This window comes from Patella vulgata, chromosome 9, assembly GCF_932274485.2.
Source record: "Patella vulgata chromosome 9, xgPatVulg1.2, whole genome shotgun sequence".
Lineage (NCBI taxonomy): Eukaryota > Metazoa > Mollusca > Gastropoda > Patellidae > Patella > Patella vulgata.
The window spans coordinates 23635275-23659590 of record NC_065887.2 but is presented as its reverse complement, the minus strand read 5'-3'; the positions used below and the strand labels follow the sequence as shown (position 1 = coordinate 23659590).

The 24316-nt window shown below is 34.4% G+C and overlaps 1 protein-coding gene across 1 annotated transcript in view; it reads right to left on the bottom strand.

The window, feature by feature from the left end:
• Nucleotides 1-6947: 6947 nt before the first annotated feature.
• LOC126832247 (UPF0415 protein C7orf25 homolog) overlaps nucleotides 6948-24316 on the bottom strand; it is a 138532-nt gene continuing 121163 nt past the window's right edge. The window contains exons 4-7 of the mRNA XM_050562968.2: nucleotides 22147-22860; nucleotides 17290-17474; nucleotides 16409-16489; nucleotides 6948-11806 (exon numbers count right to left, since the gene is read on the bottom strand). Coding sequence (XP_050418925.1) covers nucleotides 11708-11806; nucleotides 16409-16489; nucleotides 17290-17474; nucleotides 22147-22860 — 1079 coding nt within the window. The 3' untranslated portion in view covers nucleotides 6948-11707. The remainder of the gene's footprint in view (nucleotides 11807-16408; nucleotides 16490-17289; nucleotides 17475-22146; nucleotides 22861-24316) is intronic.

Here is a 24316-nt window from a genome sequence, read left to right as displayed (position 1 = left end):
GTCATTTCTAAGTTTAGAATCATATAGCGTGGGTAGATACGGTGCTATTCCAGTACATTTCATTCCATTCCTAATTTTAACTCGGCGAAACCATAGAAACACTAATTGGTTCTGAAATGTATGACATTGTTCACGTGTAGAAAATTGTATGTTCACATAACAAAAAAATACTTCGATGTGATCCTGCTGGTAGTAAAACCAATGTCTAACTATGGCTGCAGCGGCCGAAGCAGGATATTTGGTCAGTGGGTGTCAATGGTGATTTTTGACGCATATCTAAACGTGAATATAACATTCAATTTCATCGGCTATTGAAAAAGAAATCATTTTTTCTATAAATGGAGTTGATACGGGATCAGTGCCCACTTGGAGACCAGGTGTTAGTAGAATTATCTGATCCCGTTATAACATTACTGTTAGCATGTTACTTGTCAGATTAATATAATCTACTGTCACTAGTATTAATAAATCAAATTATCTATACTTAATATCAATTGTCTATTTTCGCCAGTAGGATATAATCACCCATTCTACGGTAGATATCGTTTCTGTCATAACTTTTATATTCTAAATATCGCATTAAAGAATTATATTTGTTAATTTATTTTTGCATGTAAAAAAGCTTTGGGTGATAAATAAAATCTTCACCCGGTATCTTTTTTTATATCAAAAAATTATCAACATGCGTCGATTAAAAAAAACAAAAAAAAACAACTTTGGCAAAGCCCTGTTCTTTTATACATTATTGGCTTACTTATGTTGATAATTGCTACCATTTAAAAATCATCTGGGTGATTTTATGCATATGAAATTTTTTTTAGTTATTTTTTCTTTTTTTTTTGCTTGCCTCTTATATCATTTTGTATGAATGAGATGAGTAGGCCTACATATATCAAAAAGATCATTCGAAAAATATGGGTTGGCAAAATATTCCTTTTACGGTACACCTGTAAACACTGGTCAGCGAACGTCAACCCAGCCGTGGTCAAAAAACAAACAAGCCAACAGTGAGGCTGATGTGCCAAAATCCCGAAATAAATAGACGACACATATTAATTAATTGCACGTTTATTCATTTCAAAAGTATCGAGTAATCAAACAGATTATCAACTGTACATTAAGTTTCATCACTCTCTATCAGATAGAATCAAACTCAAAGAAACTGCTTAGCTCTGCTTAGCTTTAGTGGGAAATGTTAATCATTGAACTCAGTCAAGACATTCATCTAATGAACATTAACGTCAAGTTTAAAATTCTACCTCAATTAAAAGCAGTTGTTATGCTCCAATGTCTTGACCAATCAAATTTCTTATTGCTCCTTAGCCCGAACAGAATATTATCATCAAACTTAGTCAAGGTAATGATATAATGAATCTATACCCGGAGTTTCGTTGCTCTCGCTTAATTACAACCAAAGTTATTGTATTCCAAAGTCTCAAATTGCTCATCTCTGCTTAGCCTTAGTGGAAAATGTGCATGAACGAACTAGTACAATGCATCCATGTAATAGACATCTACACCAATTTTGAACATCCTACCTCAATTAGAAGGAGAGTTATTGTCTCGACCAATCAGACTGAAGTATCTACTTCAGCATCGACCCTTCATTACTATCACTCAATTAAAATCAAAGTTGTGGAGCTCCAATCAAATTTGACCAATCAAATTGCTTATCGCTTTGCTTACCCTGAGCCGAAAATGCACTTATAACCAAACTTCGTCAAGCTATTGAAGTGATGAACTTTACACCAAGTTTTATCACTCTCACTTAATTAGAACCCAAGTTATCGTGCCCCAAAGCATCAACAAATCAATTTGCTTATCTCTGCTTACCCTAAGCAGAAAATGCTCATCTTCGGACTCGATCAAGGAATTCACCTAATCAACACCTACACATAGTTTGAACATTCTACCTCAATTAGAAGGAGAGTAACTGCTCAATTCGATGGAGAGTTATTGTGTTCTAAAGTCTCGAACAATCAAACTGTTTATTGCTCTGCTTACCCTGAGCAGAAAATGCTCATAATCGAACATAGTAAAGGTATTGATGCAATGAAACTATACACAAAATGTCATCAACCTCACATAATTAGAACTGAAGTTATCGTGCCCCAAAGCATCAACTAATTAAATCGAATATCTCTGCTTACCCTAAGCAGAAAATGCTCATCTTCGAACTCCATCAAGGCATTCGCCTAATCAACACCCACACATAGTTTGAACATTCTAGCTAAATTACAAGGAAAGTTATTGTGTCCCCAAAAGTGTGACGGACAGACAGATCGACACACAGACGGACGAAACCATTTTAGTAGTCCCCTGTTTTCTTTGAAAGGCGGGGGACAATTATATGATAAGCTGGGATATTGAGGCTGGGACATCCTGGTTAGTGAGCCAATGCCATGCCCATCAAGCTACAGTGGCCCCCAAACATCTTATACATCATAAAATGACCTTTTATTGTGAAATATAAAAAATATATATGATGAGTGTTTTTGTTTCTTGTTGTGCTGGAAAACATAAAACGTCAACAAAAAGTGCCTCATGCATCGAAAATATATCCTATTGTGCTTTAAAAAACCTACGGTGTATTAATATCTGCCTTATGATTCATTTGGAGTGTTTCTATGTTCACAATCCTTGTAGGCATTGCCATCTTTCAAATATATCATTACCGACCGGCAGATTTTCTGTTCCTGTGGCAAACATTCTTTCATTATAAAGAGAGAACATACATGTAGGCTTATACAAAGATATTAATATGTCGTAATGCTATCTCCAGTACTAATCTCTGTATGTAGGCCTACTGTTTTTATAGCATAAAATCTTATATCCCCTCCAGGTAATGATGCCTTTCTTTTTACAATAGCAGCAAAGAGAATCTGTAATTACCAATCATGGGAATAGATTAAAAAAAAGTCAAAGATCCTCTTTTCTTTCTCACTTTTAATTTAAATCTGGCAAATTTTCACATAAAATGTTTCTTGGGGCTGTAAAATAAAGTATATAGGAAAATGAATGAGCCATAATAAAAAGCAAATTTCTAATTAATAATCATACAAACTTTAAAATTTAGTTCTGTGAGACATCTGATATCTTCTCTTATCTATTCTAGTGCTTTTGAATTCTACTCATTGCTAATACAAGCCCTAGATCATTTAAAGAGATTTTAAAATTCATCTTTTAAATTGGAGGAGGGTGGGGGGTGTCAATCAAAAAGTTGATTATTTTTTTGTTTCTTATTAAAAAAAAATCATTTCAAGTTTCCCAAAATATTAAAATACATTTCGTCAAAAAATAGCAATTTTTTATATGTATGATAAAATCATTTCCAGTTTCCAAATAACTTTTCTAAGAAAACTATTAAAAAATAATTCTTCAAAAAATAGCAATTTGTATATTTAAGTTGAAGAACTTTACCTTTTTTTATAATTTAATACCAACAGTAACCATGCCTGTAGCTGCAATAGCTTTCAGTAAATTTCAAACATGAATTATACTGTCTAATTTCCCAGCCAAAATGATAATTCTATTTATTACCCATATATTTCAAGATTCAATTTGGTAGTATCAGTATTTACAAGATAAACAAGCCAACAGTGAGGCTGATGTCCCCCGCCGAAATCCCCAAATAAATAGATGACACATATTAATTAATCGCACATCTATTTTTTTCAAAAGTATCGAGCAATCAAACTGATTATCAACTATACACTAAGTTTCATCACTCTCTATCAGATAGAATCAAAGTTATCTTGTCCCAAAGCATCGACCAAGGAAATTGCTTATCTCTGCTTAGCTTTAGCTCGATATGTTAATCATTGAACTCAGTCAAGACGAACATCTACATCAAGTTTAAACATTCTACCTCAATTAGAAGTAGAGTTGTTATGTTCGAAAGTCTTGACCAATCAAAATGCTTATTGCTCCTTAGCCTAAGCAGACAATTCTCATCATCGAACTTAGTCAAGGTATTGATGTAATGAAACTATACACCAAGTTTCATCACTCATCTTAATTAGAACTAAAGTTATCGTGTCCCAAAGCATCAACCAATCAAATTGCCTATCTCTACTTACCATAAGCAGAAAATGCTCATCTTCGCACTCCATCAAGGCATTGACCTCATAAACACCTACAACAAGTTTGAACATTCTAGCTCAATTAGAAGGAAAGTTATTGTGTTCCAAAGTCTCGGCCAATCAAATTGCTTATCGCTCTGCTTACCATGAGCAGAAAATGTTCAGTATCGAACTTAGTCAAGGTATTGATGTAATGAAACTATACACCAAGTTTCATCACTCTCACTTAATTGGAACTAAAGTTATCGTGCCCCAAAGCATCAACCAATCAAATTACTTATCTCTACTTACCCTAGGCAGAAAATGCTCATCTTCACACTCCATCAAGGCAGTGACCTAATAAACACCTACACCAAGTTTGAACATTTTTGCTCAATTAGAAGGAGAGTTATTGTGTTCCAAAGTCTCAGCCAATCAAATTGCTTATCGCTCTGCTTACCCTGAGCAGAAAATGCTCATTATCGAACTTCGTCAAGGTATTGATGTAATGAAACTATACACCAAGTTTCATCACTCTCACTTAATTAGAACTAAAGTTATCGTGTCCCAAAGCATCAACCAATCAAATTGCTTATCTGCTTACCCTAAGCAGAAAATGCTCATCTTCGAACTCCATCAAGGCATTGACCTAATAAACACCTACACCAAGTTTGAACATTCTAGGTCAACTAGAAGGAGAGTTATTGTGTCCCAAAAAGTGTGACGGACAGACAGACGGACGAACCCATTTTAATAGTCCCCTGCTTTCTTCGAAAGGCGGGGGACAAAAAAAGTTGGCATGGGTGCCTAATCCATGTACATTTACAATTAAATTTCATAAAACAATTTATGTTTTGGTTTAGTACAAGTAGTCAATACGTCCATTTTTCACAACACAATTAACAGCTGCTAACAAAATCCCATTACATCACAGTAGAATAATAACATTTATTCATGCTTTTAACTTTATGGGATTCGTCCAAAGAATAGTTGCCTTTTGAAATAGGTTTAAAAAAAAAGATTTTCAAAATCGGAATCTGAATAGCGCCACAAAAATGTTGAATATGCTGTTCGATTTGTTCCTTATTCCTATACCAAGTTTCAACTTGATACCCCAATTACTAACACAAATACGCCATCTTGAATGTCGAAAAAATGCTTAGGAAAACTTTTACAAGTTCTTGATGCTAAAACTAATCGAACGAACTTCCGAAAAAAACGCCAGTCCGAGCCCCCATGGGATTCGTCCAAAGAATAGAAAGATAGGTTGCCATACGAAACATACGCCCACAGCAGCTAAATCGTACGGGGAGTCAACAAGAGTTGTCGCATATTTTTACTTTTTTCGTTAATTAAACATTTATAATACATTAAAATCTGATTAAGAGTAACAACTCATTAAGTAATTATCAGAAAACCATTAGAATTTGTTTGGTTTTTATAAAGTTCTGCCCCATGCTAATGTTTAGTTTACGAAAATTTTAACATCATGGATTTAGTTGTTCATGTCATAAAAATTCATTGAAAATCAATATACGTGTTCGTCTCAAGACCTTAAACTCTGTGTATCAATCTGAAGTCAATCGGATGATAACTTTAGCCTCTAGAGCGTCACAAGATTTTTCAAAGTGATCAAGGGCCATAATTTGGGCAGTAATTATTGAAAATCGCTGAAATTCAATAGGCTTCTTCGTCTCATGACCTTAAACATTGTGTATAAATTTAAAGTCAATCGGATATTAACTTTGACCTCTAGTGCGTCCACAAGATTTTTCAAAGTGATCAAGGGCCACAACTCTGGCAGTACTTATCAGAAATCGCTGAAAATCAATAGGCTTCTTCGTCTCATGACATTAAACACCGTGTATAAATTTAAAGTCAATTGGATATTAACTTTAGCCTCTAGAGCGTCCACAAAATTTTTCAAAATGATCAAGGGCCATAACTCTGGCAGTACTTATCAGAAATCACCGAAAATCAATAGGCTTCTTCGTCTCATGACATTAAACACTGTGTATACATTTAAAGTCAATCGGATATTAACTTTAGCCTCTAGAGCGTCCACAAGATTTTTCAAAGGGATCAAGGGCCATAACTCTGGCAGTAATTATCTGAAATCGATGAAAATCAATAGGATTCTTCGTCTCATGACCTTAAACAGTAATTATCTGAAATCGATGAAAATCAATAGGATTCTTCGTCTTATGACCTTAAACACTGTGTATAAATTTAAAGTAAATCAGATATTAACTTTAGCCTCTATAGCGTCCACAAGATTTTTTGAAGTCATCAAGGGCCATAACTCTGGCAGTAATTATCGGAAATCGCTGAAAATCAATAGGCTTCTTCGTCTCATGACCTTAAATACTATGTATACATTTAAAGTCAATCGGATATTAACTTTAGCCTCTAGAGCGTCCACAAGAATTTTCAAAGTGATCAAGGGCCATAACTCTGGCAATACTTATCGAAAATCGTTGAAAATCAATAGGCTTCTTCGTCTCATGACCTTAAACACTGTGTATAAATTTAAAGTCAATCGGATATTAACTTTAGCCTCTAGAGTGTCCACAAGCAATTGTGGATGCCAGACCGACGGACGGACGGGGGTGACGACAATATACGACCACATTTCAATGTGAATCCAAATATATAAAGAGAGAGGAATCCAAAACCATTTGAATAACATAAACTTATATGGGATCTAAGTCATAATAAACTTGATACAGTGACAGCAGTAGTAGGAGTGGTTAAAAACAAAGTCATGGGTATCACAAAACCATCTTTTATAGTATCTAACGTTTCGTAAGTCTAAAAACCTACTTCTTCAGTAGCTTGTATTCTCTGAAGAAGTAGGTTTTTAGACTTACGAAACGTTAGATACTATAAAAGATGGTTTTGTGATACCCATGACTTTGTTTTTAACCACATTTCAATGTGGGCGTATAAAAATGAAAATCCGACGAAGATTAGTTGAGAAATAACCGAGATATGGGCAATTTGAGATTATTTTTTGTCCATACGTAAAACACTTCCCGTTTGTTAAAATGTTGGCACCATGTACAGTTTTGGCTGCAAACTCTGACTAAATTCCACACACAAAAAAAATAATAATAAAAACGCTTACGAAAACAATAAGGGGTTATAATCTAAAAAGTTGGGGTCCGATATGTGCAAGTACTGCCGGCAGGCCCAGCGGAGGGGGGGGGGGCTTTAGCCCCCCTAATAATTTGTCCGCAAGTACTCTTTTCTCCAGGTTATTGTGGCCCCTGGACCCATGCCTATAAGGACCTAGGATGGAAGCCCCCCCCCCCCAATCAAGAATTGCTTCCGCCGGCCCTGGCAGGTCTTTCTTTAGGCCTGAAATGTTATCTAAATTATTAATTAGACATTAATAATTAACCTATCCAGATCATAATCAACTCTGGATGGCATAGCTAGCCTGAGATCTTTAGTGGATTATGAGCCGATTTACTGCATAACTTTCCTTCATGATTTAACGATTAAATGGATAATCGAGACTATGCTGTTTATCGTGCTGACTTTAGCAATGATGATCGAGGCTAGGCGGAAATTTCAATCGTTTAGTTCTTGGTTCATAAGGGATCAATTTGAATGAAATTTTCAGCAAATTGCCTTTACATTATCTAGTTTTTAACTATTATAGTGAGAACTGCCAACTCGTTATCGAATCTCCCACAAATTTTGAACTCACCCATCATTATGGTATGGTAATACATATTCAAATTTTTTAAATTAGGGTTCATAATCCAGGAAGTTACGGTCTGATATGAGCAAATATCGAAAGGAACCGAGATCTTTGGGTTGGAAACATAAATTTCAGGTTTCAGCAAAATCGGATAAAAATTGTGAATTCTAGTGTGTCCACAAGCTAAAAATGTGATTATTGGTAAATCTGGGGCCATAGTCCATGATGTTACAGTTCGATACATGCCAATATTGAAAGGAACCAAGATCTTTTGGAAATAAACCCTATATTTCAAGTTTTCTCGAAATCAGATAAAAATTGTGACGTGTAGAGTGTCCACATACAGATTGTGGACGGATGGTTGTCCAGACGAACAGGGGCGACGACAACATACGTCCACAAGAAAATCTGGACGTATAAAAATGAATATATTGAAAATTTCAGTCAATTTATTATATAGTGTTTGAAGTTTTGAAGTCTCCTGACAACATGTTGGAACTAGTCATTTATGTCACATGTAATAGTTTATAGCACTCAATTCGATATATCCGATAAATTGTCTGCGATATCACTTCGGTGGAAGCAGACTTTAAATAAAGGTATTTTACGCACACACGCATAAATACTCAACAATGTTTCTAAAGACACGTGGTTATAATACAAAAACGCATGAAATTACGAGATGGAAACATTACAATTGTAATGTCGGAGAAATATTCTATTTTGATTTGTTTTTAACTAAAGAAATAAACAAGCTAAGAAATGTCGACACAAATTTCGACTGGAATAGTGTAAGTAGCTAATTGCTTTAGACTGATGGAAAAAGGATCGATTTTATACCCCTAAAAATACGGTAATTTTAGAGGAATATCACTAGCGGCATGCTTTCATTCTATCGTATTACGACTACACGTAATTTTGTAGGTCCTGGAATATTACTGACATAAATTTGAATACCATACGGGAATTAAATATGAAAAATAACGAATTTGAATATTTTGTTGACACGTAAAAATGTGCGACAAGAAAAATTTTGAAATAGCAACACTGCTATAGACATACCCACAGTTCATATTCTTGAGTGTTGCATACCATTGCCATGATAATAAACAGTTTAGATTGTCAGTCTTTTGATTGTCAGTCTTTTGATTGGCATTTTCCTCGGCAAATATGGCAGACATTGTCTAATCCACTCAATATCAAAGCCATCGAATGTTCTAGTTGATTATGGGCATGTCATGTGAATCAGTGTCTAAATAATAATTTATTTAACATTTGAAGCCATATAAAATGCCCTGAAAAAGGCAAGTTTAGCTCTTGTGTAATGCCTCTTTAAAGGGACCATACCAATTAACATTCTCAAAAATAAAATTCGGTTTACGTATGAAATTTAAGCGCCAAAATATTGAGGACTGGTGTATTTACCTTGTTTGAAAATTTCAGCCAAAGATATTGAGTCGTTTGGACATGAACATCAAACCCGCTTATCCCAACACGTAACTCTTTTAAGATTTCGGGTCAATTTTTTTGTTCGGTGACCCGATAATCTATTACTGATCCTTTAGAGGTCAAAACAGTGCGTGATGCATGTGCTGTACATAGCAAACAGTAAATTTCACCTACATGTTATTTTTATAAAATAAAAGTCTGGTTCTAACCAGCTTGGGACACTGGTCTCAATTTCCAGATGAAGACTGACAGGTTTTAGGTGTTTGAAAACATATCAAATATATTAAGTTTGTTGCCCGACCCTAAGGTAGAGGTTTTTAAGGGCTTTTCACACAAAATTAAGAGTTTATTCTCGAAAATATAATTGAGACTGGCCCTTTAAGGGGTCATTACTTTAAATTAAACAAACTTTTACAAACGTTATTTATTTTAAAAAAAAATGTAGTTTAATAATATGACAGACCTTATAATTATAATCTAATGCACACGTGTTTAACCATTAGACCTCCAACCTCCCTCTATAGCCTAGAAGCACTGTCTGGTTTTTACTAATTTTTGAACTGTTAATTCCAATGGTAATATCAAGCTGAGCAATTATTAAAATCACAAGAAGATAAATGGATGTATCTTGAATCTAATATAATAATTACTATCTGTGGGGTAGCATTAAATGCTGAAAAATTATTTACATCTTCTTAATAAATAAGTGTGATTTAATCATTACTACTACCTACTAATTAACATTTGTGTAATAAATTTATATTCCACTTAAAACTGATATGTTAGGGATTACAGCGGTGTAATTTTTAGATATACATTAGGAGGATAATGCCATCATCTATAACCATAAATTCCGTCCATTTTTTTTTTACTCCATAACCATAAAGGGTCAATGCGACAATATCAAAAGAGTGGTATTAGAACTAGGGACACATAGTGAATATGATTTCAGTTTTGATAAAGTGAGAGAGAGAGAAATGGGGTTTAACGTCCACTTGACACAAACTAGGAAATTTTGGGACTAACATATGATTCAATTTTATTTCAATAATTTTCTTCTGCATATGGGTCTTTAGCAGTGGGAGGAAAACGGAGGACCAGGAGAAAACCCACAAGGTTGGATAGCCTTGTCACGTACAACCGGGGGAATCAAAACCAGTTGACTCAATGATAGACATTATGATACAATGTGCACTCTCTAACCATTGGGCCATCAAACCCCCCTTTAGATAAAGCACTAATGGTAAATACATGTAAATGTATCAAGAAGCCCCAAAGGTCTAAACCTTCCTTGCTTTAAAGATTTCTGAACATGAATACCTGTCTATTATACTAAAGGATAGGTTGCCAGGAAATAAATCATATGTCGGTACGTAGGAGCTATGTACAAGGAGTCAATAATGGTTGTAATATTGCGATTCTTTCTAGACTTTTTATCTGAGATTAAATACTAATCCAGGGCAATAACCCTGAAGTAATTATCAGAAATCATTAGATTTCGTCTAAACGCTAAATGAAACGATAACTTTAGTGATAACAGGAATTTACAAAATATATATGGTTAATGACAGTAATTATTGGAAAATCAGTGAAATTACCAATAGACAAATTACCAATATGCATTATATTATAATGCATACAATTTTAAAAGATCCAAAAATAACTTTAGCCTCAATTGCTTGGCAATATATATGTAAAACCTTAATTCATATTTATTTCCTTGAAAAAGGGTTGTCGCTCAGACACATCAGAAATATTTTGTATTCACTTCATTTTTGATTATCCACCACCTATTCCACATACATATATATACAAATAGGTAAGAAAAATTAAAAAATATACAATGTTTATAGGCAGATGGGAAACTACACAAAGATTTTCCTGAAGACATTAAAAGTAACAGAATGAATGTAGTAAATCCAAATCAATATTTTCAAAAATATTTGTTACAATAGTGATAAAATAATATGGTAAATTAATTTGTTACAGTTTAACCTCAATGTTCTGCACATGATAGGGGGGTTGGGTGGCCGAATGGTTAACGTGTTGAATCAGAAGGGTCGCTTGTCCAATCACATTGGTTTTCTCTGGGTCCTCCGGTTTCCTCCCACCGCTAAAGACCCCTATGCACGAATGAATTATTGAAATAAAATCAAACCATATGTTAGTCCTGAAATAACCTAGTTTGTGTCGAGTGTACATTAAACCTCACTTCTACTCCCCCTGTGCATGATAAACGGATCTTTATCCATTTGTATGGTTTTGATTTTCTACATACACCTAATACTAATGCCTAAAAGTTTGGGTAGTTTATTAACATATAAGTTGTGTATATGTCAATGGTTCAACAGAAGGTAGCCAAGTTCTATTGATGCTTGACAGATCAATCAGCCGATCATATGGAGAATGTGAGGCAATGCGACTATACTGTAAATCAAATTTTCTTTTATGAAAGACATTGTAAGAAACTATTGTATGGATATATATATCAACTAAGTTCATATGTAGTTTCCATGAGGATAGCTGTCTTTTCTTTCTGTTCTGTTAAAGCTCGAGCAGGATGAATATAAACAGCAAAAGCTATACCCTGAAAATACAAATAACAATATACTTGTCAGTTTTAGTCCATTAGTCGATGTTAAAGTACATGTGTTAATGAAAGGAATCACTCAACCCATCGCTGAACTTTTGACACCAATCAAGAACCAATAAATCAACAGTAAAAAGATAGTAACAGAATTTGCTTTAGTACCTTGAAAATGATGAAAGAATTACAGCTTTATTCCGTGGTTTTATTTTAATATGATCTCACTTGCCAACAAGACAGATGCTCACTGAAATATCTGAATCTACATGTACTTTACCACGGGAACACAAGTTACTCTATGGAACCTTTCTAGTGAAGTCCACAGACAATTCAACTAATTCTTTTTTTTTTTTACATTTATGAACAATTACGATAACTTTTCTTTTTATGCTTTTATGAATTTTCTAGTTCTTTAGAACCAATGGTAGTACTAAATCTAAATCTTTACTATTTCACCTCTAGACACAGATCACAAATGATTACAAAACTTGTGCAAAGGAAGTCATTAAAACCATCCACTACTGTGGCTGGAGGCAAGATGGAAGACATCGGTAGTGGAACCCTTTCTATAGTATCATGTGACAATTTATGGCAACCTCCATCAAAGTTACTTGTTCCTCTGAATCAGGGAATATTGTTATTGATATAGGCCGAAAGACAATGATTGTACAAAATTTTCTTAAATGTACTGTATGCTGCAGTTATGAAATAATGTGGTTCTGGTGTTCTTTGGTTCTTTCTAATCAATATTGATTGAGCAGTTCGGTTTTCTGTTTATCATTTATTTGAATCAATGTGCACTCAGCACTAAAAACATAAAAGCCAAAAAGAAACATAAAGGATCGTCTAACTTTTGTTAGTTTTATACTATGCAATTGAACAGAGAAGATGACTTGTTCTTTTTATTACAGCTTTTCAATGGACTTTCTGTGCCTATATGTATATGCTGCATTATGTATATAAATAAGAACCAAGAAATGCCTCACCATTACATCAATTCTGTCAAGAGTCTCTTGTAAGTGTAATCTTATGATAATTCCAAGAGTAAATAGAGGATAATTGTAAGACAAATTGAAGTCCTTCTATAATTGGGTTCACAAATGTCAACAGAGATCATGAAGCTAGACTAATTCCTGATAATAGAGTTGGGATTGTCAAATATGACGTTGTTTGTGTCGAAGAAATGAAATGAATGAGATTTTATGTTTCAACAACAAACAATACTTTTGTCATTTTGAGAATAACACCACACAAGTTATTCTTGTTTTAACTGTACAGTGGACTCTGTCAAATCAGGCATTGTATGGGATCGTTACAATATGTCGGATTACGCAGAGTGTCGGAATACTCAGTTTTCTCAAAACCAGAAGTATTATTGTAACTTCGAAAACCGGAAGTATTATTATAATGTAGCTTCAAATCCCCAGAACATTATTTCCTTTAAAAATGTTAAGTCTTTCTGTACATTCAAAATTTTATTACATTAATTTCTATTTCATTTAACATGCGTAGGCATTTTTAATAGGTCAAGTTTGTCGTTAATTTATCTTCTTCATCGTCCTCAGTCGATCGCACACTTGTCTTTGGTGTCACATGTTCATTGATAATCTGTCGTTCTATGTCAAGGTCGTCGTCACAGGGCTCGGATAGATCTGTAGCGTAGGGTGAACAAACTTAGGTATTCAGGTTCAATCGGCATGCGCAACGAATGTTTCCAACAGGTACTAGGAATATTTTTACGACTATATAATTCGTGGGTATTCTTGAGTATTTGTCACAACTGTCTTACAAGAGATTATAAAAATTATCAAAGTAATCAAAAAATTGGTGATTGCTTGTTAATCTTTTGTGGTTTCACACCCACCGATTGAAGACCCGATTATACAGTGTTGATTCAATGGAAATCGTGTGACAGGACGGTTGATTGATGTCGTAATTCAGATTTTTTGGGCTGAAATAATAAGGAAATAAATCAGGACATGAAAATGGTGTTGGATTTCACAGAGTCCCAGAGTATTCAGATGTCCACTGTACAATAGATTATTTGGGCAATAACTCTATATAAAAATTTCAACTGGAAATGTAGTAGGGCAACCGATAGCCTACTGGACAATTAAGCTGTACAATCTTGACATTGGTCATTTTATGGTTCATTAAATGTGACGAAAGAGAAGTAACTTCCATAAAGTATTTGTGTGTCTCATGACTTTACAGTGGTGCAAAATTTAATAATATAAATGAAGTGTTAAAATACACTGAAATAACATAAATATTGCAAGTTCTTGAACCATCCGCTGGATCCTGGATTGGTTATTGGTAGTTATTGGAATTCATTTTCTGGAAGAGGACCTGGAGCGGTACCTTTTATTGTTAGTCTTTAACCTGGAGGCTTGGGGAGCAGGTCTGCATGGTTGGTTGAACAAATTCCCTTTTCCGATGAAGTATTTTCCCTTGAGAGGGTCATCTTTTTCAGATTCTAGGCTTAGGCAATCCGAGCGGGGTTGTTCTACTTCTTGGAGTTGTAGCTGGTCACATAAATCTATACTTTTCTACATATGTCATCTCGACATTATATCTTTTCAACATGGACACCTGCCAAAATTGTGGCAGAATTCTTACCAAAAGATACCACCTTTTAAAACATATAAATGAGCGACAAATGCCACAAACTATTTTGTGTAAAGATTGTGGCACGGCCTTTCATAGAAAATAATATCTCAGGAACCACTGATGCAAGGGAGTCATGGTACCCACAGAACCTACTTGGAATGCAGACCCCTTACCACGAATGATTGTAACCACTGGTGGAGATTTGGACAATACAAGTCCCATTGTAAAATGTTCAGCGGAAACCATCCATGGCACAGAGACCTCCCCTAGTGAGAGTGTCACATCTAAGGTGTCATCACCCAATACCAGCGAGGGCTACTAGACGCCCAATACCACTATTCCGAAACTGGGATCACATCACCTCCCCTAACCAGTTGGTAGTGGAAACGTGGTATACAGTGCACTCCCGTAGGAGTGATATTTGGAACAATTTGGACAGATCTGTCGATCACCTGTTACGGTGTTCCTTACAAGAAGAATTGGAACATCAACTAGAACAAGGTCCGTCACACACAACTCATCAACCAGGATTTTTTCAATTCTTCACTCGTTTCTAGTTTATTAAGCCACTAACTTATCTTCACACTCTATCAGTCTTTTCCTTTTTCTTTCATCCTCACATGTCTCAAACCCTTTTGACTTTCTGCAGGACTTTTACACCGCTTATATTACCAATCCCTAGTAATATTGTATTTCCATTCAATGGGCACCAATCTCCACCCTGGTTTTTAGTTTTCACCAACCCCACCTATTTCCAAACCTCAGTATCAGGCAAACAAGTGAACTCTGCCAAAACACGAAACCCAGCACAACCATAGACCCCGGTAAAATTAGTTTTCAACAACCCCGCCTATTTCCAAACCCTGGATTAAGGCAAACATGTGAACTCCACCAAAACACGAAACCCCAGTAACCCCGCCAAACCATGAACTCTGGTAAAAATTTTTACTGGGGTTTACAATAGTATATATAGAACCTCACTAATTGTGATTCGTTAGTCCGAAGAGATCAATACAAACGAAACTAGTCACTGCTAAATTAAGATAACTGGTCGAATCAGTTAAATTATAGTAAAAATAAAACTTCATACATAATGAGAACTTGCCCTAAAATGGGTTTAAGGCAGTGAATAATGAGGCTTAGATGCCATTTTATTTTAATCATTTTCTTTTTGTATAGAATTGATCATGATATATAAGATCTTTTGAAATGGTGGTGGATAGTGGATATGTGCTGTTAAACCATGTCCTTATCACATACTAGCCTGGGATTGAATCCATGACTTGAAAACTGAGCATATAAAATCCTATCATTAAACATGCATTATGCAAGTGCTAAATCTGCCTATTGTAGGTCTTTCTTTAGGCCTGAAATGTTTTCTAAAGTATTAATTAGACATTAATTAACTGATTCAGGCCTTAATCAACTCTCGATGACATCAGATTTCTCCGATATTAAATAGATTAGAATGGTTCAGTGATACTTTGATTTAATCAAATATGGAGGACCGAGAGTTAGCTTCGATCAACCAGTACGGTGGTTAAAATTATTGCACACGTCTGTCAAACCTTCAAAGGCTAATATCTTCGCTTGCAATAGAGTAATTTGAATGAAATTTTCAAACTATTCATTTTTCATCATCTACTTTCGAACTATTATAGCAAGAATGGCTAGTTCTTTATCTAAATCTTACATAATGTATCTTTAATGATCTGTTAATTCAATAATAAACTAATTAGTGTGGTTTATAGTGAAGAGTGATCTTATCAATATATAGATAATCACACAATTTCAAGTGTTTTTTTGTTTTCATGGCATTCCACCAATAATTATAGGAACACATACAACAATCAATAGATCAGAGGTTGTTGAGTTTTGGTGGGTTTTTTTTTATTTAGACCCTACAGTAAATACAGGATTCACATAAATCCACAAAAGACTGTCGTCAATGTAATTTACACAACAAGCAGAATCAAATCAAATTGAACAAACCTGATTTCGTGCTGCTCGAACAAATCCTGAATTAGCTGTTACAGTAATAGCTTTCATCGTATCACCAGTACCAAATATTATCTAAAAAATAATGTTAATTCTAGAATTGAGATATGAAGTAATAATAATACCAATCGACTTTTTTGAGACAGGAATGTTTTTATTTAATATATATCAAACCTTTGACATTTAATAATTTACATTACAATGATGTAACCTTCTTAACTGAGAAAAAATATACTAGAACACGGCACTACTTCAATAATAGCTTCATCTAAAATTGGAAACTGACGTCTGACACTGACAACAAATTTAATTTACAAATTTCTGAATTATCAAAAAAAAAAAGAGAAGAACATATGAACAGCAACAATGATCAAGTTTAAATACCAAAGCGCAACTAGAATTCAATTATCTTGAGTAAAATTTTTCTTAAAATAACCAATAAGAGACAATCTCTTATAAAAACTGTAAAACAGTGCCACAAAATAATAAGACAGCTGGAAATGTCAAAGACTGAATATCAAGCATGTTTAAGTCACATGTTAGCTGTCAAATTGAAAGTCTGTAATGCTTGAGAATTTGGAATGGAGCTATTTCTGTACAAAAACAAATTCCTGACAACCATTCATTTCATTTCATTTTTTATAGTAGTAAAATATTTGGATGTCTTTTAGCCCCTTGATCAATAGTTTTTGCCAAACCCTTGTCTTTCCTGGATAACACATGTAACCACTAAGGTCTTTGCAATAACACTGATGTTTGGAGACCACCAACTATAGGTGCACATTGGTTGTTATGTGGACAATTTCCTTACACAGAAAAACACTTATTATAGCGAGTTCCTTACATAGACTATCATCCTTTGACTTATTTCTTACCCTTGATCTGCCTTTAACTTTACCAAACATCTCTAATTGTAAAGCTCTATCTGAAGGTTGATCTTCTACAATAGTTATGTCTTCTAGTAATTTCTTAGATCTTTCCTTTTCACCCTCACCACCTAATGTATCCAATATTGTGTTGAAATCTTCTACAGCTGATTTACATGCTATTAGTTCTTTGCCTGAATTATAATATTATTTAGTGAATAAATATAAAATTAATCTAATAATATTTTAGGATTAAGTCTTTACTTTGGATTCAACCAGATGAGAAGGGCATGGAAAGCTGCTCCAGTTTAATTTATTAGTGCACTAATTATAACTTGGATGGCTATTCCCTTATTCAAACATATTGTACTGATTATCAAATATCAACCATAGATCTTTGGTACAATGGACAGTGGGGAAGTTCTTATTTACCAATCAAATAATGTTTCAAGATTCACAGTTAAGATTCATTACATCACCACACATTTGACAATACAAGAGGTACTCTTTTCAGTAGCATTCAGAAATTCATAAACTTTATTAATAACAGTATTGAATTTCTGCGCATGTCCCCCCAATCATTTCTATGGTATTTTTCAGCAACTCCTCCTCCCATCCCCAAGTAACTATTTATAATAAACTCATGGATCCACTAGCAATATATATAATGTAGCTGAGGTGGTTTGAGTGTGGTGGAAATAAATACATAGTAGGAAGTATAGACCATTACCATAGCGCTACTCATCACATATGCTTAAATCAATTAAGTCAGAATGTATAATAATCATCATTTTAATCATTTTTATCATTTCATCAAATATATCAATAAAATATATGAGAAATCACATAAAAAACATAAAGATTTGTTGACAATAAATGATAACGGTATGCTTTATAGTTTTTGTATCATTGGCTTTTATTGCTTTTCATCTCCTACATATTTTCAGATGGGTCTTAAATATTGCAAAATAAAGAATTAACCTCTTTATCTCTTGAATAACAATAAATAAAAACTCTGGCTTCAGAAATGACAGCAACTAAATCAAATAGATTAACAATTTTAAACTGGCTGCTATGAAAGTCTAACAGGGATTCAACTAGATGTTAGACAATTAAGTAAGTGAAAGAAATATTAACCAGGATTGTCCTGAACCTAAAATTTCACAAGTTGAACAAATGAGTCAATAATGCTCAACCAGTAGCAATAATTATGCTATATTTGTTTTAATCCCCAAAACAAAAATGACAATATAAATTGCTATATCCAAGGGTTCATAGAATTGAAGTTAGATTTATTCACGAAAAGACCTGGTTATCCCGATTAAAGGACACTATTGGTGCCAGTCATTATCACATATGTGTTAGAGCTGGTTAAACACATTCCAAATATATTTTTAACACAGAGATCATTGCTACGATAGCTGAGTAATACAGGTTTCCCGTGTCGGAAGTGACGAACGCCAAAGGACAACACAAGTCGCTGCTCTATATAACTGACTGAAGCGACGAGTGATAACAGATACACGGCCGAATTTCTACTCACTAATAATTCCTTCCAAGACCAAAAGTTGTTATATGGGACTGTAAGAGGATATCTGTCAATTCAATAAAGTAATTGAATGTCATTAGATAAGAGAACATGAGAAAAATAGAAATAGTCCATACAATTCCTTGTTTATATTCATTCTATACCTTATAAAAACATGGTAATGCACGGACTTTTTCTGTTTTTATTACGTGTTCTCTTATCTAGTGGCAGTCAATTCTTTTTATGAATTGTCAGATATCCTCTCGCAGTCTCACACAACAACTTTTGGTCTTCGAAGGAATTAATAGTGAGCAGAAATTCGGCCGTGTATATGTCATCACTCGTCGCTTCAGTCAGTTATATAGAGCGGTGACTCGTGTTTTCCTTTGGCGTTCGTCACTTCCGATACGGGAAACCCGTATTACTCAGCTATCGTAGCAATGATCTCTGTGTTAAAAGTATATTTGGAATGTGTTTAACCAGCTCTAACACATATGTGATAATGACTGGCACCAATATTGTCCTTTAACTATATATAGTTTCCTTCATATTGAAGTTTTCATACTGACTGGACTTATGTTGTGGGCATCTTTTTATAATATTCTTGCGCCCCATCAGGTTTACCGGGGTCACAATTTAGCAGGGTCAAGGTTTACTACCAGGGTTGGTAGCTAGCTTACCTGGGTTGCACAGTGCTTGTCAACTGACAGTGTTTGTCAACTAACTTTATTTTACTTTGTTAAACAACCCCCAAACTGATCAGCAGTAAATATTTGCTTGGCCGCCAATATCACTGATATAGTAGGGAGTTAATTAGCGCGCTCAGTATTTACTTCTGCAAATTAAATTCTAAAACAATTTTTTAAGAAATAAGATAAGAAATATTTCCTATTTGGTGTGAATGAGTACAAAAAATAGTATGCAGAGGCATAAAGTAAGTTAAAGGTGCGAATTTTGCCTCCACCAGTATGACCAATGTAAACAACGCACATGTTATTAATGCCGTATGATGTGACATCAGACGTCGAAGTATACTGGGAGTGAACGTAAAGGTCAGTCATCTTGCACAGTGGTAAAAGAAGGCTTTTGCATTATCACTAAAATCTCTAAAACAGATTTAACTAAAATCAAAATGAAATTTTAAATTTTACCTTTCACGAAGACTGATTGTAACTTAAAATGGAATTTTAAAAGATTTTAGTTACCATTGCTTGCATCTGAGCAGTGCACATTTCCAGTGCGGGCACTTAGGGTGTAAACAAGTACATTTTGGAACTTAAAACTGTTGACAGTTTGAACTAATGGTTACAATATCAATGGAAAGTCGTAGAGAGATGAAATAAAATTATTGTGATTGGGTTGGCCTTGAACTTGATGCTTTCATGACATTTGATTTAGTAGCAGGCTTTAATGGAAATAAAGCTTATCAATGAATAAAATCGCTCGAATTTTGAAGTTTTATGGTATTTTGAATAAGAGAAACTATAGAGAATTGTCATTTACAAACATATGATATTTGTGGGTGTGTTGGGAAATTTATAAACATGATGAATATTTTTAAAAGATGAATAAACAGAGCATAGTGATGTAAGGTCTGACTCAACCGACGGCAATTGTGACATTTTACAAACTAATCTATCCTGTAAATTATTGTTGAATTTCAAAAGTATTTGCGACAGAACCATGCGGTGACCAGCATATGGTGAGTGACCAATTTTTACCATTTTTTTTATGTAGGATGAGTAACCCCTCCAAACCCCACTGCCACAATATTAGATCAATCGAACCATTTTTAGAGCGTATAAATTTTTTTAAATTTTAAGATCATATAAAGCCAAAAGATTGTCATTTTCAGGCCATTCTTCAATTACGGGGTACAACTAAACTACAGAGAGTAGATTAATGAAACTTTAGAGGGTAGCAGATATGGTTAGTGAGTATATATTCTGGAAGTTTGATAGTATTTGCGCATGAGGGGTGGCCATTTTGTCCAGCAGTTTTGGTTCGATTTTCACGAAATTTGAACTCAACCACCAATAGGGTGTAACAGTGATATATTCAAATATTCTTTTAAATTGGATAAAAATTGTGACCTCAAGAGGGACCACAAGCTAAAAACGTGCTTTTTAATACAATCAAGGGCCTTAATTGCGGAAATTACGATCTGATATGAACGATTATTGCAGTGAGCCAAGATCTTTGGGTTATAAACATGAATTTTGAGTTTCATCAAAATCGGATCAAAAAAGTGAGCTCTAGAGGATCCACAACAGACAGAAAGAGGTACGGCAAAATGTACGTCCACATGAAAATGAGGGCGTATAAAAACTACTATTATTTATACTTGAATCATTAGCCAGAGTATTACCATTATTCCAAATGGATCTATATGTTGCAATAGATCTAACAAGTAAGCACTAATCGATGTTTGCTTATGTCGTGATTTTAAGTTAGGAGAGGTAGATGGCTGTCCTAACTTAAAATTAATTTTAGTTAAAATTGTCCCTAAAAGTAAAATATTAATTTAATGGATTTCAGCAAAAATACTTAAACTCAGCTATGATGAAATTTTAGTTTAAGACGATTTTAAGGAGATTTAAGTTTTTGTGAAACAGGGCCCGGGTGTTTCAATTTTATTTTACTTTAGTTTAAGACTTATTCACCATACATACTAATTACTATTCATGGTAATCATAGTACTAAGAATGAACACTGTACATTGAGAATGTTGTACAAGTTATGATCTCCATCAGGATCAATGGCGGTCCACAAGTAGAGGCTGATTCTTTAATAATTGTTGTAAACTTAGTGCACATATAAAGTAGAAGCTATAGGTTAAAGTGGGTAAGATGGTGGCTTGCTAGCCTGGAGATCGCGTGTTTGATCCCTGCTTTGGTCAAGAAAGTTCATCAGGATTTTCTGGCGTAGTCTCCTTTTGCCAGTGGTGCAGGACGGAGGGCCTGACAAGGACACCTGTCTAGTCGTTCGGATGGGACAAAAAAACGAGGTCTTGTGTATACATTGGCATGCACGTAAAAGATCCCTTGGCAGTTGTAATTCACTATAAGAGTAGGCAAAATTTCAATCATAAGCGGCCAGTTATAAAAATTCCCTTTATTTTACTGTACTAAGGAGAGATTTGATTGGACTTTGGAAATGGACACATTCCGTTAAAAGTTTTCAGTCTGTACAGCAATGGCTAGAGAGGAGTTACTTGGGCCATTGCTTCCGGAATATGCTTTGATTCATGCCCCCAATTCTTTTAATTATAACACTGCACTGTAGAAGTGAAAAATAGGCTATACTAATAACAATTTGTGATATAAGAGTCAACTTACCTTCTAGAAACTGTCTAATAATTTCCAAACATGGAGTATCACGTTCTTCGGCTGCTTGTTGAGACAATATTTTCTCTTTAAAAACAAACTTTGATCCACCGTGAGTGACACCAGACACTAATGCTATTAAACTGGTAATATCAAGATTCACCTTTTTAATACTATCTAAATGTTCAGCCATTTTTTCGTAACTAAAATCACACAGATTAAAATCAGGTAAAACACCTAACAATTCTTTCATAACCTGTACAAAATTTGGCGAGAATTTAAGGGAAGAATTATGAAGGTTTCTTACATTCAAATTTGAAATAAGTGAATTCAAGTCGTCTATTGAAGTCAGTTTTTCACAATATGGCTTCTCTTCAGCTTTATTGTCAGTATTATTTATTTGTCCTGAACTTTTATTTGAAATAAAACATGGATTCTGTTTCAAAATTTTTTCCTCATGGTCTGAATCAGAAAAATCTGATTCATCTGACGAATCAACAACTAAAACAGATTGAAGCTTTCTCTCAACATCTTCCTCAACCATTACTCTGTGACCCCACACCTTGATGTTTCTAGTTTCCAAGGCTTCAGCCATTGGACAAGTCACATTATTATAGAAGGCAAAATGAATTTCTGGTGTTAAAAAGTTAAAGGGATGGACTTGAACGCAATCCATGTATTCATCTACTTGCTGTATTAAATCCCTTTCACCAAACTGGCCCTTACCTAAAACACAAATAATCAATTCAAGCTTTATTTTAAAGATACATTATGGCAGATTAGTTAAAGAGCTGGCAGTTCTCAATATAATAGTTAAAAATATAGATAATGTAAAGGGAATTTGCTGAAAATTTTAGACAAATTGATCCACTATGAACCGAGAATTAAGCGATTGAAATTTCGGCCTAGCCTCGATCATCATTACTTAAGTTGGTACGATTTAATCAGAAGTAGCAGACCGGATTCTAATCCCGTAAATATTGCAGGCTAGCGATGCCATCGAGAGTTGATTATGGTCTAGATAAGTTAATTAATGTCTTATTAACAATTTAAGATAACATTTCAGGCCGCAAGAAAAACATGCAATTGGCAGATTTAGCTCTTGCATAATGTATGTTTAAAAGGCCATGAGCAAATAACGTGGACAGTGAACCAAAATGAAATGAAATGAAATGAAATGGGGTTTAACGTCCTACTCCTATACTGAGCTAATGAAGACGGGCCTTTGTCATACAGTGTGCTATGAGGGAAATTTTGCATGGGCAGCGGCACTATCGCCTACTCTTGTTTCGAATTCCAACTGCCAAGGAATCTTTTACGTGCATTCCAATGTATACACGGGACCTCAGGTTTTCCGAGTTATCCGAAGGACTAGACAGCTGTCCTTGACAGGCCCTCCGTCCAGCATTACTGACAAGGGGAAACCACGCCGGAAAATCTGGATGAACTTTCTCGGCCAATGCAGGGATCGAACACCCGACCTCCAGGCTAGCGAGCCAGCGTCTTACCCACTTAGCCACATGATCCCCTGGACTTTGAACCAGACGTTATTATTCTGTTACAATGTATACAAACAAAAACACCTACTTTTATGGAAAACAGCTAGTATATTTAAAGCAACGTTGTATATAGTTCTCTTCTTATTGTTTATATATCATTCTATGAAAATCTGAACTTTAAATATTTTTCAGTTATTAAGATTCCTTATAGAGCAATGTTTACAATGGAGCAGTTTTAGAAAAACAAATCATTCCTATATAATGATGTGGTATTTACACAAAATCACACTATTAAAACCAAAAATAACTAACTAGCTGTATTCATTGAAATATTTTATGTACAAAAATAATCTTAGACTTTCTCGAGTAATAAACTAATTCAATGAATATTTGATAATGGTAATCAAATGAAAATATAGATTGCCAGGCAATAAAACATACGTCCACAGCAATTAAGTTATTAGAGCATTACATCTATAAAGGTTGTCACACTTTTATTTTCTTGTAGGTCATGTGAGCTGTTACAAGATACTAAAAGCTGATTAAGGGCAACTACGCATAAAGTGATTAAAATTTGATAGACTTCTAGTTCTTCCTGCTTTGTAAAAAGAATACAATGTCAAAAAGCAATCATTTTATCCCATATTTCGTCAGTAAAAATACTAACTTCTTTAAGGCTGAAG